The sequence below is a fragment of the Salminus brasiliensis genome, chromosome 18 (assembly GCF_030463535.1).
Source record: "Salminus brasiliensis chromosome 18, fSalBra1.hap2, whole genome shotgun sequence".
Taxonomy (NCBI): domain Eukaryota; kingdom Metazoa; phylum Chordata; class Actinopteri; order Characiformes; family Bryconidae; genus Salminus; species Salminus brasiliensis.
The window spans coordinates 13,111,405-13,134,452 of NC_132895.1; the positions used below are offsets into that span (position 1 = coordinate 13,111,405).

Here is a 23,048-nt window from a genome sequence, read left to right on the forward strand (position 1 = left end):
TAGCTATGAATATCAATTAACATTTATATCGGGTACCTTTTAGAGTACTTCTTAGGAAATCTCTGAATGTCACTGAAATGGTTTATGATGGCCATGAACAGTAACATCCAGAATCGTTTTCTTTAAGAAGGAGCATATAAGCACTGTGAGGAAAACCCTGGCTATTTGAGGGATGCTAATAATAGTGATTACATCAGTGAAAATCTTAAAGGAGCAGGAGCAAGGCGACGTGTGAAAGGTTTAGATTTTGTATCAGTTCATGAGGCCTCCCTGGCAAACTGCACTTTGAGCTTTTGCAACAATAATTAGACCTTGGCGGTGGATATGGAACAAGGGACTAATCTAACAAGTAATGTGCAGTACTGCAAAACATCCAAAAGCCCCCTAATAGGCTTACTCTGCCCAGTTCACAAAAAAACTGGCACATCACAGTCTACTCCAGTTCAAACAGATAATTTATTTTCCTCTGGAAATAGATGTATATAGTATGTGTGTGGCATTACATACCCAGGTCTTTAGGGTGGCTGTATGGAAGCTCCTTACATGAACATTTCAACTTGCTTAGATCTACAGTCTGATCTAATGAAAGTTCAGGCAGCTTTTCATCAAACATTGGGTGGCACTGTTGTTCCAGGATGAAGATCAAGGCGCTCCTCTTGTAAAGTGTAAACAGGCGAAACAGGGAGTGTGCGTGCACCTTACTCTCCAGCAGACCTGCATCACACTCCTGGCTGAACTGCTCAGACGGCACAAGCACTCATCACCTAACTTCAGTCCTCTCGAAGAATGGATTATGACAGTTTACAGAAACAACCAGCGTTTGATGAAGGCACACTGTTCATGGATGAGGATTATTGAGGCACAAAGACCCGGGTGAGTAAAATGATTTGTATCAGACTTATAGTACGGGGCTATACAGGATGCTGCTTTACACTGTAAATAGGCCTGTAACTATATAACTGGAGCAGAACAACTTAACAGAAGTATGTATTTAATATGATTTCTTATAATGTTCTCTTCTTGTTGTATTAATAATTAAGCTTGCTACTGATTTTGGGGGAAATGTTTTTCCCTTGTTACAATTTACTTACTATCTAAATTATTCCTTACCTGTAATGCAACTTGCTTCAATATGAATGACACAAATATTTGACCCAACCAGTTTGCAAACATCCCTGTGTATACATCTGTGCATACATCTTCATTTCCCATAACATTACATTAATAGCCTGATGAGTCCATTGAGGTGGGCAATATGGCTCTACAAGTCATTGTGAGAAATGCATAAGCATAAGCATATCGTGGCCATTGTGAGTATTTACAGAACACCGACCAGCTGCATGTTTCATTAGTCAGTTTAGTTTGTGATTGAATTTTTTGTCAATTATTGTACTGTAATTGAATTATTGAATTTGATATAATTTTGGGAAAAAGTGCCACTACTGCTGCTCTTTGCCATTCATCATCTCATCAGACCTCAACAAACCACCGATTTATAAGGTTATATGATTTATAAGGTTGTGTGTAAAAGTGTATGATCAGTTTAGCTCCTTCTCTTAAGGATGTCTTTCAGTCGCGCTTCTCAACCTGGTCCATAAGACATCCAAACGTTCTGCAAAAATGTGGATCTTCTGGGGCACCATGAGGCCAGTTTGAGAAGCACTGTTTAATAGTAAATGTCTCAGGTCTGTCTGTTTATCCATATGTTCATGCTAAAGCTGTTGTGGACTATATTGTGTCTATATTTCTGCCATATCGGTCACTCCTAGTGGAATAAAATTGGTCAATATGGCTCAGACAAGGTGTGTCCTGAGGTGAGATTTTATGAGATAAGATTTTTCCAGTCAAGTCCCACAAGCCTTCCTCACTCATGCCCTTTGAAAAGTGGATTTAGCTTTTTTTCCACACTCAACAGCACATTGCAAAATAGAACTTTTGAAAGTAAGACGAATGGTAACAGGCCCCTACCACAAGCTTAAGGTCAATTTCTGTTTCATTTTCATGGAGTGTACTGTTTCTGAACTGGATTATTTGCTCCACTCTTAAGGGGCACAGTTAAAGGAATAGTTCAGTGAAAACAAATAAACATGATTTATCATTTAGCCCAAAAGCAGTTGCTCAAAATAGACGTTTAATATCTGACATGTGCTTATTTAGTTTACAACAGGAAAGGGGCTGTTAGGCTTAATGTTGCTGATAAACAACTGGACCTGGACTGACACCAGACTCATCATGGTGAAGACGTGCCACAATCTAAACTTACTTCCTTCAAAACAATGTAACAAAATGTTATGTAAGCAAGTTAAAAAAAATATGTTTCTATAAACCTAATAAACATCTATAAGGGGATCATGCAATTACTGAGCATTTTAAGTTGTTTTAAACAACTAAACAGTACGTTTTTTACTTTGGTTGGGGTGACAAATGCTGTGATATGGTTTTACAAGCCAATTTACAACCCTGTTATTTTACCTTAGAAAGAAACACATTTTGAGCTCTGCTTTTATTGGCTGGCTTAATGCATCTTGACAGCCTACAGCAGCTTAGCATAGGCTAGTGTGGCTTGGCTTAGCCTAGCTTTTAACTGTAACAACAACTAGGTCTAGTAGGGTTAGCTTTTAGCCCAGCACCTGACAATAACCCAACTAACCCTCAGTGCATCATCAGCTTCCCCAAGACACACAGCTCTTTCTTCCTGGCCGTCGTGGATGGCTCGTCATTGAAGGCACTCGCTATATGTGGTTGGCTTGCTGAAGAGATTGTAGTAGGGTCTAGTATTGTTAGCTTTTAGCCTGGCTATTACCACTTAAGCCAATGACTAAAGAAATCATGGACAGAGCAATATCTCTCAAAAGTGAAGCAACCACGGGTCTGGCACCTCTGCTGTCTGGTTGCTGTATGTGAGTGTAGCTCATCCCATCCCCATATGTTTTAAAGACAAAAACAGCCCATTTCCAAGTTATTTTTCTCCTCTAATCATCTCCAGTGTCTACAAATTCTAACAGTTAGTTTTTCATGTGCTAATATTGGCACATTTAATTTTCCATCAGAAATCAGTGTGTAAAACTTTATTTTGCTGCATCATGTATCAGAAATTAAGTGATTGACAGACTTGGCTGGAAGAAACGGACAGCAAGACATGTACCACACACTTTCTGTTCATTACATGCAGTAGAAGACATATCCAGGGGGAAAATCCGCTTTGCTTCTGGTGGTCTGAGACACGCTTGGTCTGGGAGAAGGGGCAGTGGTGGCTCAGTGGTTAGAGCGCCGGGATATCGATAACAGGGTTGTGGGTTCGATTCCCGGGCTCGGCAAGTTGCCACTGTTGGGCAAGGCCCTTTACCCTCTCTGCTCCCCGGGCGCTGGAGTTGGCTGCCCACCGCTCTGGGTGTGTGTGTGTGTACTAACTGCCCCTAACACGTGTGTGTGTGAGTGTGTGTTCACTACCAGATGGGTTAAATGCGGGGGACACATTTCGCTGTACACTGTACAGTGACAAATACGTGCACCTTTACTTCACCTACCTAATGAGTAGGCGAGTCTGACTCCGTCTCTGGTCCATCATGTGTAGACTCTGGTTGCAAATTTGATAACATGGCGGACAATTTTGGATTCATTTCTATAGAGCGAACAGGAATGGAACCAGTGTCCATGTTTTCTACAGCCATAGTTCTCCTTCTATATTCTCTTGACATAGCTGTTGCATGTATATGTAAATGTAATGAGACAAGACTGTGATGTAACAGTCCAGGGATTTTGCAATTGACCTGTCAAATGAAGATTTAAACACATTTTCAGCAGGTTGAGGGACATTTTTTGTGTATATATTTACAGAGATGTGCTTTTAAGAGAGTTTAAGTCAGATAAGTCAGTTTATTAGTAATGTTAGCCTAGCATCTCTTGTTCTAAACTAGAGAAGCAAACGCCAGATACCAAACCTATCCTGGCTGATTAGCTGAGGTAAGTGAGATAAGTGATGAATCATATTAATTCCTTTAGTTATTCCTTTAAAGATGGACTCATAATCTGAAAGATAAGGGTTTTAAGGACTGACACCAAGTCTTTCACCTCATCATGAATCAAAACAATTGGGATTAATTGCTCTGCAAAAAGCAGTTTTTCATTTTATTTCAAAATGTTGGAGCTGTTTTCGGGGATTTTAGCAGGGAACACCCTCTGTGAGCAAGGCAGCTTCCGTGATAAGCTAATTGCTGCTTTTGTGTGCACTTTGTTAAGATTCACATTTATTCTATCGTCTTTTTCTTTAGAATTTGCGGTTAGATGCTAAGTGCTTCTGTGGAATTCTGGTGAACACTTAGCATCCTGTTTGTTTGTACTGTGTTAAAAAGAGGATTTCAACCGAGACGGAGATGTCATGTACACCCTTCCTGCAGACAGTCTTTAAAACAAAGGTGTCAGAAATGGTTGGCTTGAGTGCTGCTACAGAAGAACCACTTTTGGTGGCCAACATATAGTTCTTTAAATAACCATGCTTGTCAAAGAAATGTGTGAGGAACCTGTGTAAGGTTTACAAAATTATTTGTAATGTAAAACGTTTTTATAAACAGATTTATAAGGTTAAAGGGTTCTCCTAGAACTGAACCTCCAAGGCAAGAAGCATTTAAGAAGCATTTTTGAGACCTGGCCACATCATGACCCTGTTTACACCTGTTCACTTCATGCATCTTGAGTATCGGGATTATACCTACATATAGACTACATAAACATGGTAAGTAAGTAAGTAATGGTGCACGTATTTGTCACTGTACACTGTACAGCAAAATGTGTCCTCTGCATTTAACCCATCTGTGGTAGTGAACACACACACACACACTAGTGAACTAGGGGCAGTGAGTACACACACACCCAGAGCAGTGGGCAGCCAACTCCAGCGCCCGGGGAGCAGAGAGGGTAAAGGGCCTTGCTCAAGGGCCCAACAGTGGCAGGTTGCCGAGTCCGGGTATCAAACCCACAACCTTGTTATCAATAGCCCGGTGCTCTAACCGCTGAGCCACCACTGCCCATGCAGGTGCAAACACAACCAAGACACATTTAAAACAACAGGGGTAAACGGGGTCCATAAGACTAATATCTAGTTAGTATTTTGATAAGATTTTAGCCATATGCATTTACACTGGGCAGTCTTCAGTTAGTCAGACTGAAAGCCGATTGCTGTGTGGGATGGAATATGCAAATTCACTCGTTGCACATAACTGGAGTTTCGGTTGTATTAGGAGGGGTTTTGATTGTGGAATGCATCTTGGAGAGACCAAAGCATTTACACTGCTATAAGCTGGTCAAATGTGTCCCTAACCATCGCCTGAAGTGGTTTAAATGCATCTTGGGTGCATTTACACTCACATTTTTTATGTGTCTCTTCTGAGATATAATCCTGATAAGATGGTTAAAGTGACCAGGTGTGAACAGGGTCTTTAATTGTTAAAGCTGACCAGTTTAGCTGCAGGGATCTCTACTCTACAGCAGTGCTTATTAAACTGGTCCTCAGGAACTAAATTGGACCTTCTGGGGGACCTTATGACCCATGTGAGGATCGCGGTCTATCAGTAAATGTTCTTGTGTGTGTCTCTTTATCTATACATTTCTGCTAGAACTGGTTCTGATGTGTTTCTGATGCATTCTCTCTCTCAGATGCTTTGCTTGTTGTTTGCTCCTGTTGTGCTGTTGCTGATGAAGACCTGTGCAGGTTCCAGACGTGACTAGACTAAGGCTGAGATGATCTTGTCCAAAGGTAACATTAACATGCCAATTCCACATGCTTTTTCTGTTTGTGCAGATTGTGATATATGCCTTTAAATGTAAACGCAGCTGAAAGCATTCAGTTTGTCTGATGGAGCGGAATTAAAAAAAGGGCTGTGTGGGAAGGTGTTGAAATTGATTATCATAGCATTTGTCACTGCAGTTTTTTTTTTCCCTCATGTGTTTGTATCACGTTAACTGTGTATATTAGGGACAGTCATGAGAATGTTCATGGTGTCCATCCATATTGACATGAGAGTGATTATTCTCTAAAATATGATAACTGGTGGTGGATTTATTATTTTTTTCTGCTGTCTCTCAGCTGCAGAGTTCTGGGAGCCTGACTTTAGACTTGATCCCTTTAATTAGTTCCTTAAACAAATTGTGCAAGTATGTTATTTCTCACAACCAGCACAAGCAAGCTATTTCCCCATGAGGCCGTTTGTTCTAGAGATCTGTTTTTGGCGGAGCAGCCTCATCTTTGACGGCACGGATGTACCAGATTCTCCTAAACTCGTCTTTGGATCTGATGCTGATGAGTCCAGGACATAACAGCACTCTTAAAAATAAAGGTGCTACATATGGTTCTGTCAGCTACACTACAGAAAAAAACATCTTTTGGTTTCATAAAGAACCATGGCCCTCACCAGCTGTTCTTAGAAATAGAAATTTGTTTGTCAAATTATTACCTTTTTATCCGAATTTGGTACTGTCAATGAACCCACCTGATCCTAACTCCCCCTAGCACTAGCAATGCTTGCTAGGAAGGTATAGCCACTACCTCTTTTCGAACTTCCGCTGATGCAGCATTGCTAGGCAGCCGTTACTCCACAGCACCAGCTAATAGATGTCTGTGCCAGCCAACATCACCCATCTATCTACCCACATGGAAAGAGCACAGCCAATTGTACTCTTTCTGACTTCGGCTGCTGATGGCAAAGTGGCACGCAACTTTTTTTTCTTTGAAAAATTCTTTGGAAGGATGGTTCATACTTCATACTCACACATTCTTTATGGAACCAATTGTAGTTCTTTTATGACAGTATTCCTTAACCCTGTTCTGGAGACACCCTGCCTTGCATATTTTAGTGCTTTCCCTGCTTTAACACACCCCTTTCAACTCTAAAAGCACCTGTTGATTAACTGATTACTTGAATCAGGTGTGTTGAGAGAAGGGAAAGCAATAAATGAGCAGGGCAGGGTGCCTTCAGGGCCAAAGTTGAGAAACACTGTTCTATGGCATCACTCAAAGAACCATTTGAAGCACCTTTATGTTTTAAGAAAGTGGGATTACAAACTTTTCCCCTTGTTTAATTTTTTAACTGTTTCATTTGAGTGTTTTTGGAGAGCATTTACATTTGTGCTTACACTCATAGCCTGTTACCATGAGGAATTCATTAGTAACTAATAGGTTTCTGTAGAAGTATTTTAGGATTTTAATTTTCTCCCATTTATTACCCTGTAATTTCAGCTGACTAAACATACAATGAACAGAACATTCTGAAATGAAGTCCTTTTTTAAGACCTGCCCAAGTTCTTGTCCTTTTAATCCAGTCTGTGTGTACTTTGGGTGTGTATTTGGCTCTACACTTTCCAATAAACCATGTTCACACCTGCATGTGTTCTTCGATAGGTGGAAATGAAAGTGTGGTTCAGTGTGGTTTGATGGATGCATGCACATTTGCACTTCGCTTCATGTGAGAAAGAAAAGGTCAGGGAGTAACGTCGTGCTCAGAATTGGCAGCCTCGCTCCCACCGCGTTTTTAAGGACAATTGATCTTGTTCCAGCAGCCCTACAATTCTCCTCAAGTAGGACAGACCTCTCTGCTTAAACCTTACCCTGTTAGCCATGCTCCAAGTCCTTAGAGTGGCCGTGAATAGATGGCCCTCAGAAACTCATGAGCTGCGGTTTGTGAGGATCTAGTGGTAGAACGCAGGCCACAGTTTTCACACTCATTGACACTCTGCTTATACATCTTTCATGAGTCCATTTAGAAAACTGCAAAGTTCAAGACTGTTGTGAAAATTTGCAGTCCCCTGTGAGTGACCAGAGCTGAAATGGCAAACTTGGCGTCAAAGACTTTGGTACACCTGTGTAGTCTCAGGGCTGATTTAAAAAAAAAAAAGGGAAGGTAGAGCGATTGGGCAGAAGTCGCAGAATTGAGTTCACCAGTTGGAAAAATGCATCACACTTCTCTTCTGTGTAGCCAGCAGGACCTCACTCCACTCCTGAAGGACGTGCCTCCAGAGTGCTTTCGGCTCAGGGTGTGATCTGGCCACTGTGGCCTGGACACTAATAGTGTGATGATGAAGTGTCCTTGCTGTGTGCTTGGGCTCTCAGAATGAGGTGGCGTCTTCCCTGTGTTAGATTTGTTTGCAGTTTTTTAAAAAGGATGTCAGAAAGAGGAAAACGGATTGAAAGACTGGTCCGTCAACATGACCGCATTGAGACAGTGTGAGGATATTTTGGCTTTATGGTATAAATGTTTCATTAATTGTTTTAAATGTTGGTGTAGCGTGGTGGAAAACATCACTGCCCTCCCAACAGCAGACTAGGATTAGATTCCCTGTTCCATTCCCTTGACATTTGCACTATATGGACACCTGCTCATTCACTGTTTCTTCTGAAATCAAGGGTATTAAAAAATGTCTTCAATGTCCCAAAATTTAGCCATGTCACTCCACTGCTGCGTTCCCTCCACTGGCTTCCTGTAGCTGCCCGCATCAGATTTAAAACCCTGACGCTGGCCTACAAAGCCAAGAACCAGCCCCTCCGTATCTGATGGCAATGGTCAAAAGCCGATCCGCACCAAGAGCCCTTCGAGCTTCAAGTACGGCTCGGCTCGACCCGCCATCCCTCAAAATCCGCGGAAGACAAGCGTCCAGGCTTTTCTCTGTCCTGGCACCAAAGTGGTGGAACGAGCTGCCCCTGGGTGTCCGAACGGCCGAGTTGCTCGCTGTCTTCAAACGCAGACTGAAGACCCACCTCTTCAGAGAGTACTTGGACGAATAGTTCTATGGTCGCCTTATTGTATTGTGTTTAGCAATGTCTAAGCTTGGAGGTATCTTTTGTATTATTAGTCTATTCTAGCTAGCTAAGGCTTTTCTTGGGTAAATAGTAAAGCACTTTGTAAGTCGCTCTGGATAAGAGCGTCTGCTAAATGCCATAAATGTAAATGTAAATGTAAAAAAGACTTCATCCTGCTTTTGTTGGAGTTACTGTCCAGGGAAGGCTGGACAGTAGATTGTGTGGCATTGCTTTCAGTGACAAGAGTGTTAGTGAGGTCAACTCCCCAACTCATTCCACAAGTATTGGATGGAGCACCAATACTCATTCCAGCTCAATGCTGGGGGAGCTTTATATTCCTCTAAACAAGCTGCCAATGAGTTCATGTTTACCCATTCTATTGGTAATACTTCTCTACAGGGACTAGACAAGCGGTGTCAGCAATGGGTGCAACCTAAAGTAGCTGAAAGCATTCTTTAGAAGGGGTGTTTATAAACATCTGTGTATATAATGTATGCAGAGTGTTTTAGCCTGGACTGCTTCAAGAATAGGGCCCAGTACAGGGCAGCTGTATAATACATTGGAAACAGAGCTCATTTACATCTATCAGCCTAGAGAGCACAGTCTAAAAACCGTGTGATAAAGCTTGGTTCATTTTAGGGGTAATGGTCACCTAAATTGAGAATAATATAGGATAGAAAATGTCAAATGTAAGATATGGGTCCCTTAAAAATAAGCTGTAAAGTTTGTGGGCCTGGTTCTTAAATGCTTGTCGGCTCAGTTTTGTGTGAGAATGTAAAAGGTCAGGGACACTTAAATATGGGTCACATTCATGTACTTCCTCTGAGGAAGCATATCTGTAAGAGAAAATTCTGCCTTCGCTTCTTCATATCTGTCAAGAGACAATCTGCATTATTGAATCTTTTTTTATTTACATAAATGCCTTTAAGGTGTTATTGTCCAAAAGACCTTATTCCATTCCTCTAAGAGTGACTAATACAAGGTACCCGATAGTGCCTGTATTTGGCTTGTGGCTTTTTCTTTTTTTTTTCAGAAGGCCTGATGACAGACCCATCTTTCATTTGGAAGATATGATTTGGTCACATAGAAGTTCATTCTGCGAGAATATGATTGAGTTTGAGATGTGAGAAATTGAGCTTGTTATTTCTCTCCTTGCAGAGGCGCTGCTGTGTCTAGTGTGGAGGAATCCCATCTGACCGTCTCCATGCAGATGACCAGTGATGGCCACAACATCAGACCCAACAGAAGAGTAAGGATATTATATTATGCTGTGTTTGAGCTATTTTACTGATTTTAATTCTCCGGTGGGAACAGTTCTAGTTGTGAAGGCGTATTCCTGTCTTTGACTGGTTACCAACTCCGTGACATGAGCCAATCTTCCTATAATCACTGCTCTTATTTACTTCCAGTTCAGTTGATGAAGTGGTGACTGAGCACATTTTTAACCCCTTGGAGAGGATCGTTCTGACCTTCTTCCTGGCCACCATTATCATAATGACTGTTCTTGGTAACCTGCTGGTGATGGTGGCTCTATGTAAAGACAGGCAGCTGAGGTAAGACTCTTCCTGCCCTAGATATCACCTGAAACAACAGTGCACTGATTTAGAACCTGTCATGCGAACAAATGTGCAAAACATACCATGTTGTTGTTATTACAACCACTATACAACAAAGTGGACAAACTGCATTATTTGGAGCAATGCCACTGAAGATCTACATTGATCCTAAAAAAATAGTTATATTCCAATATATATTTTTCATAAAATCGTACTTCCAAGCTGAGAACAATTTAGAACAGGACTATCAGATACACATGAACCTATTGGCACCATGCATAATGCTAGGTGTGGGCTAACTGCACTGGAGATTTGGGAATGAGGTGGGATGGTGATCAACCAACATAATCTAGTAGAAAGCTCTGGAAAGTAGAGACAGTTACTCCAACAAAAGAAACTCATTTTTAATTCCATTGGTTTCAGAAGAAACAGTGAATGAGCAGATGTCCCAATACTGTTCTGATTGGCAGTCCTGTATTTTGTCTCAGTTAAAAAGCAGTAAGGGCTGCAACACATCATATATCTTCAGTGTAAATGGGCAGGGCTGCACTGTTGTCATTAGAATAGGTGGATACAGGTACATTTGTAACATCACAAAAACATTAAATTGAAAATGTTTTTTTTTGTCTTTGCTTTCACATCTAGCATCCATATTTGGACTATATGGACATGCTACATTCAATTATTTTATTCACACGTGATTTTCTATGACACAGGCCCTTTAATGCGTTCATAATTACTGAAAATTGTATGTTAGTTAAAAAAAAAATTAAAAAAAATAAAATATATATATATATATATATATATATATATATATATATATATATATATATATATATATTCTAATAAAATAATGTATTTTATATTTAAAGAATGGCCTTTTATTTATGTACTGTTTGATTGTTATACAGCATCCCAGAGTAAACTGAAAGGGGCTTATAAATACAATTCAATTTTTATTATTATATCATTATAATTAAGTCATGCTGAAAGGGTGGAATTCCCCAGCTCAGAATCACCAAAGCATAAATCACAGCTGTTTGCCGGGGATCTGGGGATTTAGACCAGGACCAGAGGTTGTTAAGCCAGTGGATTGAATGATGTTGTAACTGAGAAGTAATATGTCAGTCGGGAATTTTCGCCTCATGAGTTCATCCTTAAAATTATGAAGAGCCCAAAATGCGGTTGCACAATTCAATAATACAAAAGGGCCACATGAGATGTGAGTTAGTAGGACGATTGCATGTTCGAATGTCGGGCAGTTGCAGCATTTGTGAAATTGGGAATTATGTTTTATACACTATATATCCAAATGTTTGTGGACACTCCTTCTAATGAATGCATTCTGCTACTTTAATTTGCACCCCTTGCTGACATAGATGTGCAAATGCACACACAGCTTGTCTAGTCCCTGTAGAGAAATATTGCCAACAGAAGAAGTCTCCCTAGAGCAGATAGCACTATACCTAATGCCAAACGTGGGCTTGAGGGGTATAAACCACCCCCCCAGCATTGAGCTGTGGAGTAGTGTTCTCTGGAATGATGGTGCTCCATCCAATACATTTGGAATGAGTTGGGGACCTCACAGCAGTGCTCCATAATCTAGTAGTATGCATACAAATGTGCATACTATGTTAAAAACAGTAGAGTGCAGCACAGGTTAGTGCGATACTCTAGCAGCTATTTTTCTAATAAGTAATCATTTTTAGTTAAGCTAACTCTCTCTTTTTTTTTTTTTACCAAATGTCAGGAAGAAGAAGACCAACTACTTCATAGTGTCTCTGGCCTTTGCCGACCTTTTGGTCGCACTGTTAGTGATGCCGTTTGCAGCCATAGAGCTCACCACAGGCCACTGGAGTTATGGAGAGACGTTCTGTCTGGTTCGCACCTCACTGGACGTTCTGCTGACCACTGCATCCATACTGCACCTGTGCTGCATCGCTCTGGACAGGTACATGTGATTCCAGCTAATGGCCCGAGGTGCACATCTTATCAGGAAGTTATCTGATGTGCTTCTGGGTTATTATTAATAGTTTTATGATGCTTTACTACTCGCTCTAAATAATCAGAAATGAATTGCGTAAAAGTTTGTAAATGTTACACAGTTGGCTTATGAGCTGGATCAGATCCTGTCATTATTACCGTGGCCTCATTATAGCGGTGGCGGAGAGCCCACTTTAGAGCTCCATTGAATTTAATGGGAATGACTAACACAATGGTCCAAGGTTGATGTGTTTCGGTTTATTAATCAGTCATGTCTGATTAGTGCACTGTGGGTCATGGTTTATTTATGATGTTCATACATATTTACCCTACGTTTCGTGGCGCAATTGCACTTTTATCAAACCGGTTTCAGTGCTTTTCCAAAAGTGTCGGTTTGCTCTTTGGGTTTCTGTTGTTGTTCAATGCACTATAATTTCGCAATGCTGTATCAGAATGTGCTGTTGTTCATTTCTTTTGTCTCATGTTTCCTGCTGGGTCATATATTTAGAGTCCTTGCCAGGGCTCAGAGTTCTGAAACACTGATTTGCTTGTCATCAGTTTTTCCTTTAACTCACTGCCATGTTCTGGAAATTTCAACATGTACGATCCGCTACAAGCCTCTGAATAGAGCGCAGCGTATTCCGTATGTCCAAAGGCCTTGTATGTCTTCATTGACAGCACGGGTTTTGTCAGGCTAATGATGTCTAATTTGCAGTGTTTTGCATGCACAATCTCTGTGCTCATCTATTAGGATGATGCCACCTCCCATGGCTTTAGAGAGAGCAGCTGTGTCTCTTGTACTGCACCTGGTCCATATGGCAACAACACTCAACACACTGTTTTCTCTCTCTCTCTTGCTCTCTGTAACACACACACACATATGCATACACATTGTCGCATTCTCGCCTCCCCCACTTCGTAATTTTATTCATCCCACGATGTCATTCATTCTTCCCTACACCCCATCGAGCCATGACTCATGTTTTTGCCTCACGCAGGTCAGAAAAAAAAGAACGAAAAAAGGCCTGATTTCTGAACTCTGAAATTTGCACAGACTTTTATTTCTGGGTAAAATCAGCATAAAATAAAATAAGTAACAATGTGTGTCCAAGCTGTTTTAGGGATGCACTGGTTATGTAAGACACCCCAGTTGCTCAACAGCATCCATGAATCACACTCAAGATATTCACTTCAGTTATCATTCACAGTTCTCGTCTTTGGCAGGTACTATGCAATTTGCTGCCAGCCGCTGGTCTACAGGAACAAGATGACACCCATCAGAGTGTCTCTGATGCTGGGGGGATGTTGGGTTATCCCCTCGTTCATCTCCTTCCTTCCCATCATGCAGAACTGGAACGCCATTGGCATCGAGGACATTGTAAGTGACATAAAGATACACTGTATAAAAAAGTATTGGGACACTTTTTTCTTTTGAAATTAAGGGTATTAAAAAGAGTGAGTTTATCATGCTTTTGTTGGAGTAACTGTCTCTGGGGGTTTGATTGCATTCAGTGACAAGAGCGTTAGTGAGGTCAGGATTTTGGATGATCACCACCCCACTTCATCCTCAACTCCCCAGATCATCCCACAAGTATTGGGTGGAGCCCCAACCATCATTCCAGAGAACACAATTCCACTGCTCCACAGCTCAGTGCTGGGGGGCTGTAAACCCATCTAGCCCATGCTTGGGATTAGGCATGGTTCCAATAGGTTCATGTCTATCTGCTCTAGAGTGTTCTATTCTATTGGCAGTACTTCTCTACAGGGACTAGACAAGCTGTGTGTGTGTGCATGCATTATTTTGCACATCTGTGTTGGCAATGGGTACAACTCAAAGTAGCTAAATCCATTTATTAGGAGGGGTGTCCACAAACATTTGAACATATAGTATATATGACCATATATCCTATATATATGGGAGTTTGTTTTCAGAGAATCTTAAAAACAAAGGTCCCTAAATGGTCCAGTTTTAGGAAGATCCTTCTTTAGGAAGGTTCTTTACACTCATTTATAAAAGAACCAACCATTGAAAGGTTCTTTAGGGAAAAGATTGTCTATTGCATGGCTCCAAAAAACATCTTTACTTTGAAGAGAGTAATTTACTTTGACAGGAACACTGAGCCTGAAATACAGTTCTGTAAAAATACTATGCAAATTGCAATGAGCAACATTTTTAGTCTGCCTGTGAAATTGCCCAGAAGAGCACATACAGCTACAAAAGGACAGGTTTGCCGCACTGAGGTTAGCAGTATTCCTGTGACCCACAGAGACCAGACAGCAAGGAATATTTCTGACTAATTAAAAGACAAAAAGTCCAATATTAACAAAAATGTTACATTGTACATTACATGTACATTGGTTTGTTATCTTATAATCCCAAAGGCACTGAGTGCCTTTATCACTGACTTAAACAAATAAAAGTGACTGCCGAAGCTCTCAGAACATCACCAGTATTTAGTGGCGGCTACAGCAGCGTTTACACAGTGTTAATATGGCTGTCTGCGATTTTGAACCACTCCGTCTGATGTTCAAGCGTTAAATGCTACTTACCTAAGCTAGCGAATTAAGTAATACATTTGAATGTGTTACATAAAATAGTTCACTACTGTAAACCATGTCCAAATGTTTGTGGACACCTTTTCTAATGAATGCATTCAGTCAAGTCAAGTCAAGTCAGATTTATTTGTATAGCGCTTTTTACAACTGTTGTCGTCACAAAGCAGCTTTACATAGATAGTGATTAATAAAAGACAGAGACAAAGAAGAAAGAAGAAAATAACGTAAGACATGATGGATCAAAGACCCCCAGTGAGCAGCCAACGGCGACAGTGGCAAGGAAAAAGAAACCTTGGGAGGAGCCAAGACTCACAAGGGGGACCCGTCCTCTTCTGGTCAGAACAATTTAAACATTAATGATTAAAATGACCAAACCAGTTACTTTAAGCTGCACCCATTGCTGACACAGATATGCAAATACACAAACACAGCTTGACTGGCACCATTCCTAATGCTAGGCGTGAGCTAGAGGGGTATAAAGCCTTCCAACATGTGTTAGCTGGGGAGCAGTGGAACTGTGTTCTCTGGAATGACGGTTGGTGCTTTATCCAATATTTTTTGGGATGAATTGGAGAGTTGGGGATGAGGTGTGGTGTGATCATCCAATATTCTGACCTCACTAATGCTCTTGTCGCTAAATGCAGTCAATTCTCCCAGCAATGCTCCAAAATCCAGTAGAAAACCTTCCCTGGGCAGTAGAGAGTTTCTCCAACAAAAGCAGTATACACTCTTTTAATACCCTTGATTTCAGAAGAAACAGTGAAAGAGCAGGTGTCTCAAATGTGCTTGTCCATATACTTTAGACTAAGTGGCTAGTTGGTCGTTTTTAACCTCACTACAGCGGTGAACAGCACTTCATCAGCATGCAATTGGTTGGAGTCTAAAGATCACAGGAGTCTTATAATATTCCTGTAGATTAGATTTAGGGCAGTAGGGTTTGGCTGTCAGTGTAAATGGAAGCATAGTGGCACTTGGAGGAGAGAATTTACAGTTTGGGTCTATTTTCACAAGCTAACAGCTGCCTGAGATTGCCTGGCATTACTCTAAAGAATAAAGAGTAAGGGAGGACCATGTGCCCACCCCAAAAGCAGCAGGGCCAGTTATGCTCTGCTAGGGATGACTGTGGCATTGTCAAGTTGTACACTAGGGAATGATAGAGTAAGAATGCATAGGATTCTTCTGTTTAATCATTTTCTCACTTAGTGGTCAGAGATCTGGGTTACTGCCACCGTTGGACCCTTGAGCAAAGGGCTTAACATTCTCTGCTATAAGGGCTCCTTAACATGGTTGACTTTGCTGCACTCTGACCTTGACCTTCTAATGTGGGACATGCAATAGGAATTTTGTTGCACTGTATAAGTATAGTGACAAAAAGGCCCAAAACTGATTAAATTTCCAATGTAATTTAATATCTGTAATGTTTGTCCAATTTGTTAGATTGAGGAGAGGAAATTCAGTCACGGCACCAATAAGACGTCTTGTGTGTTCCTGGTGAACCGGCCATATGCTCTCATTTGCTCGGCGGTGGCTTTCTACGTTCCCTTGGGGTTAATGATTCTTGCCTATCAGCGCATCTACGTGACTGCCATGGAGCACGCCCGCCAGATCGGAACATTGCAGCGCGCCGGATCCGCTCCCGCGTCCTACTACAGCCACGTGCACCAGAGCTCCAGCCGCATGAAGATAGAAACCAAGGCTGCCAAGACGCTGGCCGTCATCATGGGCTGCTTCTGCCTGTGCTGGGCTCCGTTCTTCATCACCAATGTTGTGGACCCCTTCATCCAGTACAGCGTGCCCTGGCAGATGTGGACGACGTGGTTGTGGCTGGGCTATGTTAACTCAGGCCTGAATCCGTTCCTCTATGCCTTTCTGAACAGGGCTTTTCGCAGAGCCTTCCTCATGATCCTGTGTTGTGGGGATGAGCGCTATGCCCGGCAGGAAAGCTTTAGCCCCAGCAGACCTTACTCGGCGTCTGTCAACGGCACCTCCATCGCGCTCAGGTACAGTAAGTCCCCCCCTGAACACACTGTTCTTCCAGAAATGAGTTCTGAGAGAAAGGAGATGAAAGATTATCTAACATATGAAAGCCTTATCTTTAAGGGTTAGCAGGGTCATCTTTGCAGGTCCAGCAGAGTCATACTGCTGCACTTATGTATAGTAGATACCAGCTCATTGTGGCCATTTTGCACTTTTACTCATGTTCATTTCAACTTTGCCTATGGCAGTGCAGACCAAATGAATTTCCCTCTATTGCTCTGCTTTATGATAAGTGCCTCAAGATGCCTGGGATGTTTGTGCAGACCGCCTGGCATGTAGAGAAATGGTTCTGAATCATAGGGGAAAGTGTGGCACAACCTAACATATTCTGTTTTTTGCTATTTTTGAAAGCATAGAAAAGTATAGAAGTATATAAAGGAAGATTCTTAGTAACCTACACCATCTCGGCTACGAATGAAACTTTTTTTTACAGCAAATATCATTAGTGAACAGTTTTTCAGATGTTATTAATGGTAACAGACAGAGAGGCAAGTTGACGCAGTTTGGTAAAGCGGTGCAAAACCAATTCATTCAAGCTTTCCAACCTAAGTAAATACAAATAGATATTTAGTTATATGTGTACACTATTGAATCTATGCTCTTAATATGGTTGAAAACAAAAGCTGAAAATATCCAAACACTGACAACGACTGAAGAACTCTCTGAAGAACTACTGGTCTGGCATTACTGCGACGTATGATTTCTCATTGTGGTACTCTGGAACACCCAAAGTCAGTCAATAAAATTTAGTGTTAAACTGAAATACAGATCGCAAAAAGAATAGAAACAAAAAATATATGTTTTAACTTTTAAAGTAAGGAATTTAAGCAATATGAATGATGTAATTATACAACAGATAATGAGTTTAAGAATGTAAGACCTGTATTGTTTAGACAAAAATACAATTATTCAAACAGTTCACCAGTAAGTAGCACCCTAATCAAGAGCTATTATCCCAGACCAGTACTTTTTACATTCAGATAGCTTTTCTGCTTTCCTTTTCAACCATAGTAAAGGGCAGATTCACAAAGGGGATTTTACTATTGATCAGAATAAATCTGATCAGTGAAAAGGCTGTGTTTAATTTTAACGTGGCAAATTTATTTCTGACCAGAAAGAGGAGGAGCTAGGAGGAGTTTATATATATATATATATATATATATATATATATATATATATATATATATATATATATATATGAAAATGAAAACTGTCCAAAGCAACTTGGTAAGAAGTAAGAAAATTAACAGGGAGGTATAGACTTCATCGGTGGAGGCTTAGTTCTAACACTATGTGACAACTAACCCCACTGTGTGGAGGCTGTACTTTAGTCCTAAATACCTAAAGAGAGTGATTCATAAAATATGTCCTGCAAAAATTATATAATGTGAATCTGGCAGTTAGTCTTTACATTTTGTCTAAAGTTCGTCATGAATGGACCAATAACTATGCTCCCAAATTAAAACTGACTTCCATTGAAAGTTTTTTTCCTTCTCCTGTAAAGCTGCTTTGTTGCTTTGACACCAACAATATGACGAAAAGAGTTACTTTTGGGGTGCATAAACAGTTTTCATGGTAAATCTAGAGGAATAGCTGTCTGGTTACACATTTACAATTCACAAATACGTGAAGATGACCAAAATCATGATGTACTTGAACCCCTTTAACTGCATAAAACTGCAAAAAGCTGTTCCGTTTTGCCCCATGTTAGTTTTTGCTCTTCCCCTACTTTTTAAAAAGTAACATTTCCATCAAATGCATATGGCTCATGTCTGTCTAGGTCACAGAACAAATCTCATAATTGTTCTGGATGAATCTGGGAATTTTCAAGGCGGGCACAGTTTTCTCAGAGCGATGCTGTCCTGAAACCAGTTTCCACATATCCACAACTGTGTTTTTTTTTTACTCAGTGCTGTCATGAAACATTACTACAAGGCTTTAGAGAAAGAGAGCTGGGCTAAATGACATCATGGTGGCTTGTGAGGGGTGTGACCACCAGTGTTCTTCACTGCAGAACTTTATGTGCTGTGTAAAACGGCGCAGACGTTTTAAAAGCCCAACTGCTTATTTTCTCGCCTTTTTATTTGTGCATTTATTTTACTTGTATGTGAATTTTCCCTTCCAAACAAATGAATCTCTTGATTGATGTTGTGACCTTTCATACTGCTGCGATTAGACCCAATGCTACAGCTGTGCTGCCCTTCGCGGTTTCAAGTCTCCTTCTGGCAGGATGGCTTTATGCGCCATTACTGTGGGTGGGTCTTTATGGTTTGTTTTTGTACAATAATTGTTTGTGGGCATTCCCCACATTTTATTGCTATTAGGTTGTTCTTCAAATTTCGTTCATCCACTTTGTTTTCCGTTCGTTATGTTTATTGGAAAGACTTTTAATCACGGCTTGTAAGTTTGCTGCATGTTGGTATTTATTGGGTACAACGCAACTCTTAGAAGAACGTAATTCAGGAAGTACACAAACAAATATTAGAAACACCCTGTGGGCTGTGTGTGTTTATGAGACACAAAGCAGATGGGCTTATTTTTTGGTAATGAATTCAATCACTGAAGCTAGAATAGAAGTTGTCTGAATTGTGTGTTAACAAGTCTGCTACGATGCCGTTGATGTGTTTAACAGGGGAACTGTGTTAATCCGTGCTCCTTTTGCTGTTTATGGCTTGTCTTCACTGGTGTTTTTATGCATTTTATGGTGATTTTATAATCTGATCTAATGGCGAAGTAGATCTTTCCTTTGAAGCTCACTGGGGAGAATAGAGCAGAGAGCCAGTCGTCTCTTGAAATACATCACCTGCCATGATTAGCATAATTAGCATTGATAAACTCTCTTGTCATTTGAATGTGTTTAAAAAGCAACAGTATTTTTATTTGTTTTACCTTTTATTTTTTGGTGGTTAAACTGCGAAGACTTCAGATACTCATTTTCATAACTACATAACACTTTTTCCATTTAGAATCCTGGTCATGAACACAAATTCTCTAAATTCTCTTTTTTTAGTGAAGCTACACATATTCTTGTTCTTGGTAAAGTCGCAGTGTTTGGCCAGAGTGAGCATCAAACCCCCGTGCCTGAGGGACATGATGGTGTTTGAGCATTTTACCCTGATATGTGGTATTGCACACTACCAAATGTATCTTCTTAATAATAAACCTGTAGATCTATGAACAATTCTGTGAGAGTAGTGGAGTGTATTCACTGTCCTGTAGTTCTTTGCAATGTGGTTGGTGTGGCGCAACAGATAACACCACTACCTGCCAGTGAGCTACCACATCATGTGGGAGACGGGGGTTTGATTCCCGGTCTGGGTGGCTATGCTGCGCTACACCAATAAGAGTCCTTGGGCAAGACTCCTAACACTACACTGACCCACCTCTGTAATACGAGTAACCTTGTAAGTCGCTCTGGATAAGAGCGTCAGCTAAATACCATAAATGTAAATGTAATGTGCTCCCATGAGTTTATCAGTCACCACCTGTGTTATTAATTTGTTATGTTCTAAATATTTTGAAAATCGACTTATGCTCCTTTAACACATAATCAGTCTACAGATTAATTACTGAATAATACGCTTGTGAGGGGTTAAGTGCTTCCCTACTGGAGTGTTTTTTTTTTCAATGCTGCTTTCACTGTTTAACAAAGTAGGGATGAAGAGTTGCACTTTGTATGGAGAGGCACAAGCCATTCAGGCTCAATCAGTGCTGGTGAAACAGCAGCAGCACCAAAGCCAAAAGAGAGGGGGTCTCAGCCTTGACAAAATTGCTCCAGCAGGCCTCTTTCTGAGTAGCTTCATTATCAGTGTGATGATTAAAGTGCTGCAGAGGTGGAATTAAAAAAGACCCTCATGTGCTGTTTTTCATGTCTGCAACCCCAGCCACCCACAACCCACAGCTTGTGTCAATCACAGTCTTTCTTTAGAGAAATATTCTGTATTTCTGCTTAATATAAGAGGGTTCCTGAAGCATGTGGAGAACACTATGGTGTAGTAAATTGGTAGTGCTTATAGTGTGGTAAGCGGCTAGTCATAGTTTAGGGGGAAATATAAGGTAATTCTAAATAATGTGGAGTACATACTTTGCATGTTGGAAGTTAAATGGAAGTAAATGCTAGGCATGCAGTTTTCCGCCCAATTTCTCTCAGATATTTGGTATCTTAATAAAGTATTGACCACAGTCGATTTAACACTACATTGGTGTTGTCATTGAGAATGCAGCCACACATTTAGATAAGACATAGTTTTAGATTTTAGCCAGTTGGCTGATTAGCACTTGGCTAAGCACTCGCTCACTTCACCAGCTTCCCCACAGTACGCAAGCTGCTTCTTCTGGTTCAGCATTACCTTATTATCTTATACATTACCTTATACATATTCCTACGGAATAGCCTTCGTGTTAAACTGTGCTAGTGGGCTGGGTATATGTACGTTTTGGGGTGGTGTACATAACAGTTTGGGGTTTTACAGATCTATTTTTGTTACATCAGATTTTTTTTTTCAGGAGGAAACAACAGTGTTTCAAGTACACGGTCGGTTACTTCCATTTACTGAAAGTTATTATGCCAGATTTGGACAATATGAGGTATGCAATTTCACATCTTTAACATTGAAGTAAAATCACATTTTAATGGACTATTTGCATAATCTGGACTAATCCTAATTAATAAAATGACTGTTTTGTAGTGTGTTAATGTGTTTAATCAAATTTAAACAGTTTCACAACAACATTTAAACTGCTTTTTTAACTTTAGAAACATCCCTCATCTTTGCAGGCTATGTCTGTTTAGAGTGCTTGTAACATAGCTGCATTAATGGGTTAGGGGAAAAAAATAATTGGTGGTGGATCATGCTTAATATTAACTATATTAAGTATTCATATTATATGAATTACTTCTGCATAGCATACATAACTGTGACATTATAGCACTTATACCTGGTGTTTCCCACTGTGCAACATATTTCTATATTTTACTCCTTTCTACATCTATCTCTTTTCTATGTACTTCCATATTCAGCTTGAAAAGTATGCCCAAAGTATTACTTTAATATATAATAATCTGTCAAGGGTTGGCATACATTAGGAAGCAAGTGAACAGTCAGTTCTTAAGGGTGATGTGTTAAAAGCATTGAGCCATATTGACAAGAGCCAAACTGTGATGTTCAGACAACTAAGTCAGAGCATCTCCAAAACATCAGGTAGGGCTTGTGGAAGTTTTCCAGGTTTTTTTGGGGTGCAGAGCCAGCGAGACAGGGTCATGGGCACCTTGATGCTATCCATGGAGGCCCCACCTCACAACTTACAGTACTTGAAGGATCTGCTGTCTTGGTGCCAGATACCACAGGATGCCTTCAGAGGTCTTGTGGAATCCATGCCTTGAATGATTAGATCTGTTGTGGTGGCACAAGCGAGACCTACTCAATATTAGGCAGGTGGTACTAATGATATGGCTGATAGGTGTATGTACTTTAGTATCCAACCTGGATACCATACTGTAGCATAAATGCCATTAATTGCATAAACCTTATGTTTTAAACTATTTCTCAGATGGAAAAGGCCTTGGTTGAGATCAAGTGTGTGTGATTAGTGGAAGTGAATGCATGCTCCCGTTTAGGTAGATGTGCCTGGCAAAGCTTTACATCTGCAAGAGGAACTTTGGACTTGGATGCAGTGAAAGCCAGCTACAACCAGTATTCTTATTGGTTTAAGCAGAAGGCTGTGCGCTTTATTCATGCCAAGAATGAGTAATGAAGGACTGAGGCCAAAAATTGTTGTTCTTGAGTTTGCTCAAGCTTTCTTTTTTTTAATTATTATTCGGAGCATTTCTGAAAGATGTTGTTCAAAACAGCAAGTCACTAAGCTGTATTTGACAAGCAGCAACTAGATGAAACAGAGGCTAAAGTGAACATCTAGAGACAAGTCCAGAGATAGAGGTCAGAGAGTCCATCTTGATGCATTTACTGTCAAATATTCATACAGAAACTCTGTAGCTTACCTAGAAGTGTAGATAAATATGATTGCATGACTCCAGCAAGGGAGATAGACTGTGTCTGACATCATGTACACATATGGCACCTCAAACAGGACATGGCTAAGTGCTAAAGTGTTTTATGATGCTCTTTTAG

At 40.5% G+C, this 23,048-nt stretch overlaps 1 protein-coding gene across 3 annotated transcripts in view; it reads left to right on the plus strand.

Annotated features, from left to right (window-relative positions):
• Positions 1–704: 704 nt before the first annotated feature.
• The window catches only part of LOC140539394 (5-hydroxytryptamine receptor 4), a 36,377-nt gene continuing 14,033 nt past the window's right edge, over positions 705–23,048 (plus strand). The window contains exons 1-7 of one of the 3 annotated variants that reach the window (XM_072662099.1): positions 705–873; positions 5,653–5,752; positions 9,947–10,037; positions 10,198–10,341; positions 12,095–12,295; positions 13,552–13,705; positions 16,321–16,883. In XM_072662099.1, the coding sequence (XP_072518200.1) occupies positions 10,009–10,037; positions 10,198–10,341; positions 12,095–12,295; positions 13,552–13,705; positions 16,321–16,883 (1,091 nt within the window). In that variant the 5' untranslated portion in view covers positions 705–873; positions 5,653–5,752; positions 9,947–10,008. The remainder of the gene's footprint in view (positions 874–5,652; positions 5,753–9,946; positions 10,038–10,197; positions 10,342–12,094; positions 12,296–13,551; positions 13,706–16,320; positions 16,884–23,048) is intronic. The other 2 variants (XM_072662100.1, XM_072662101.1) reach the window with 2 other exon arrangements.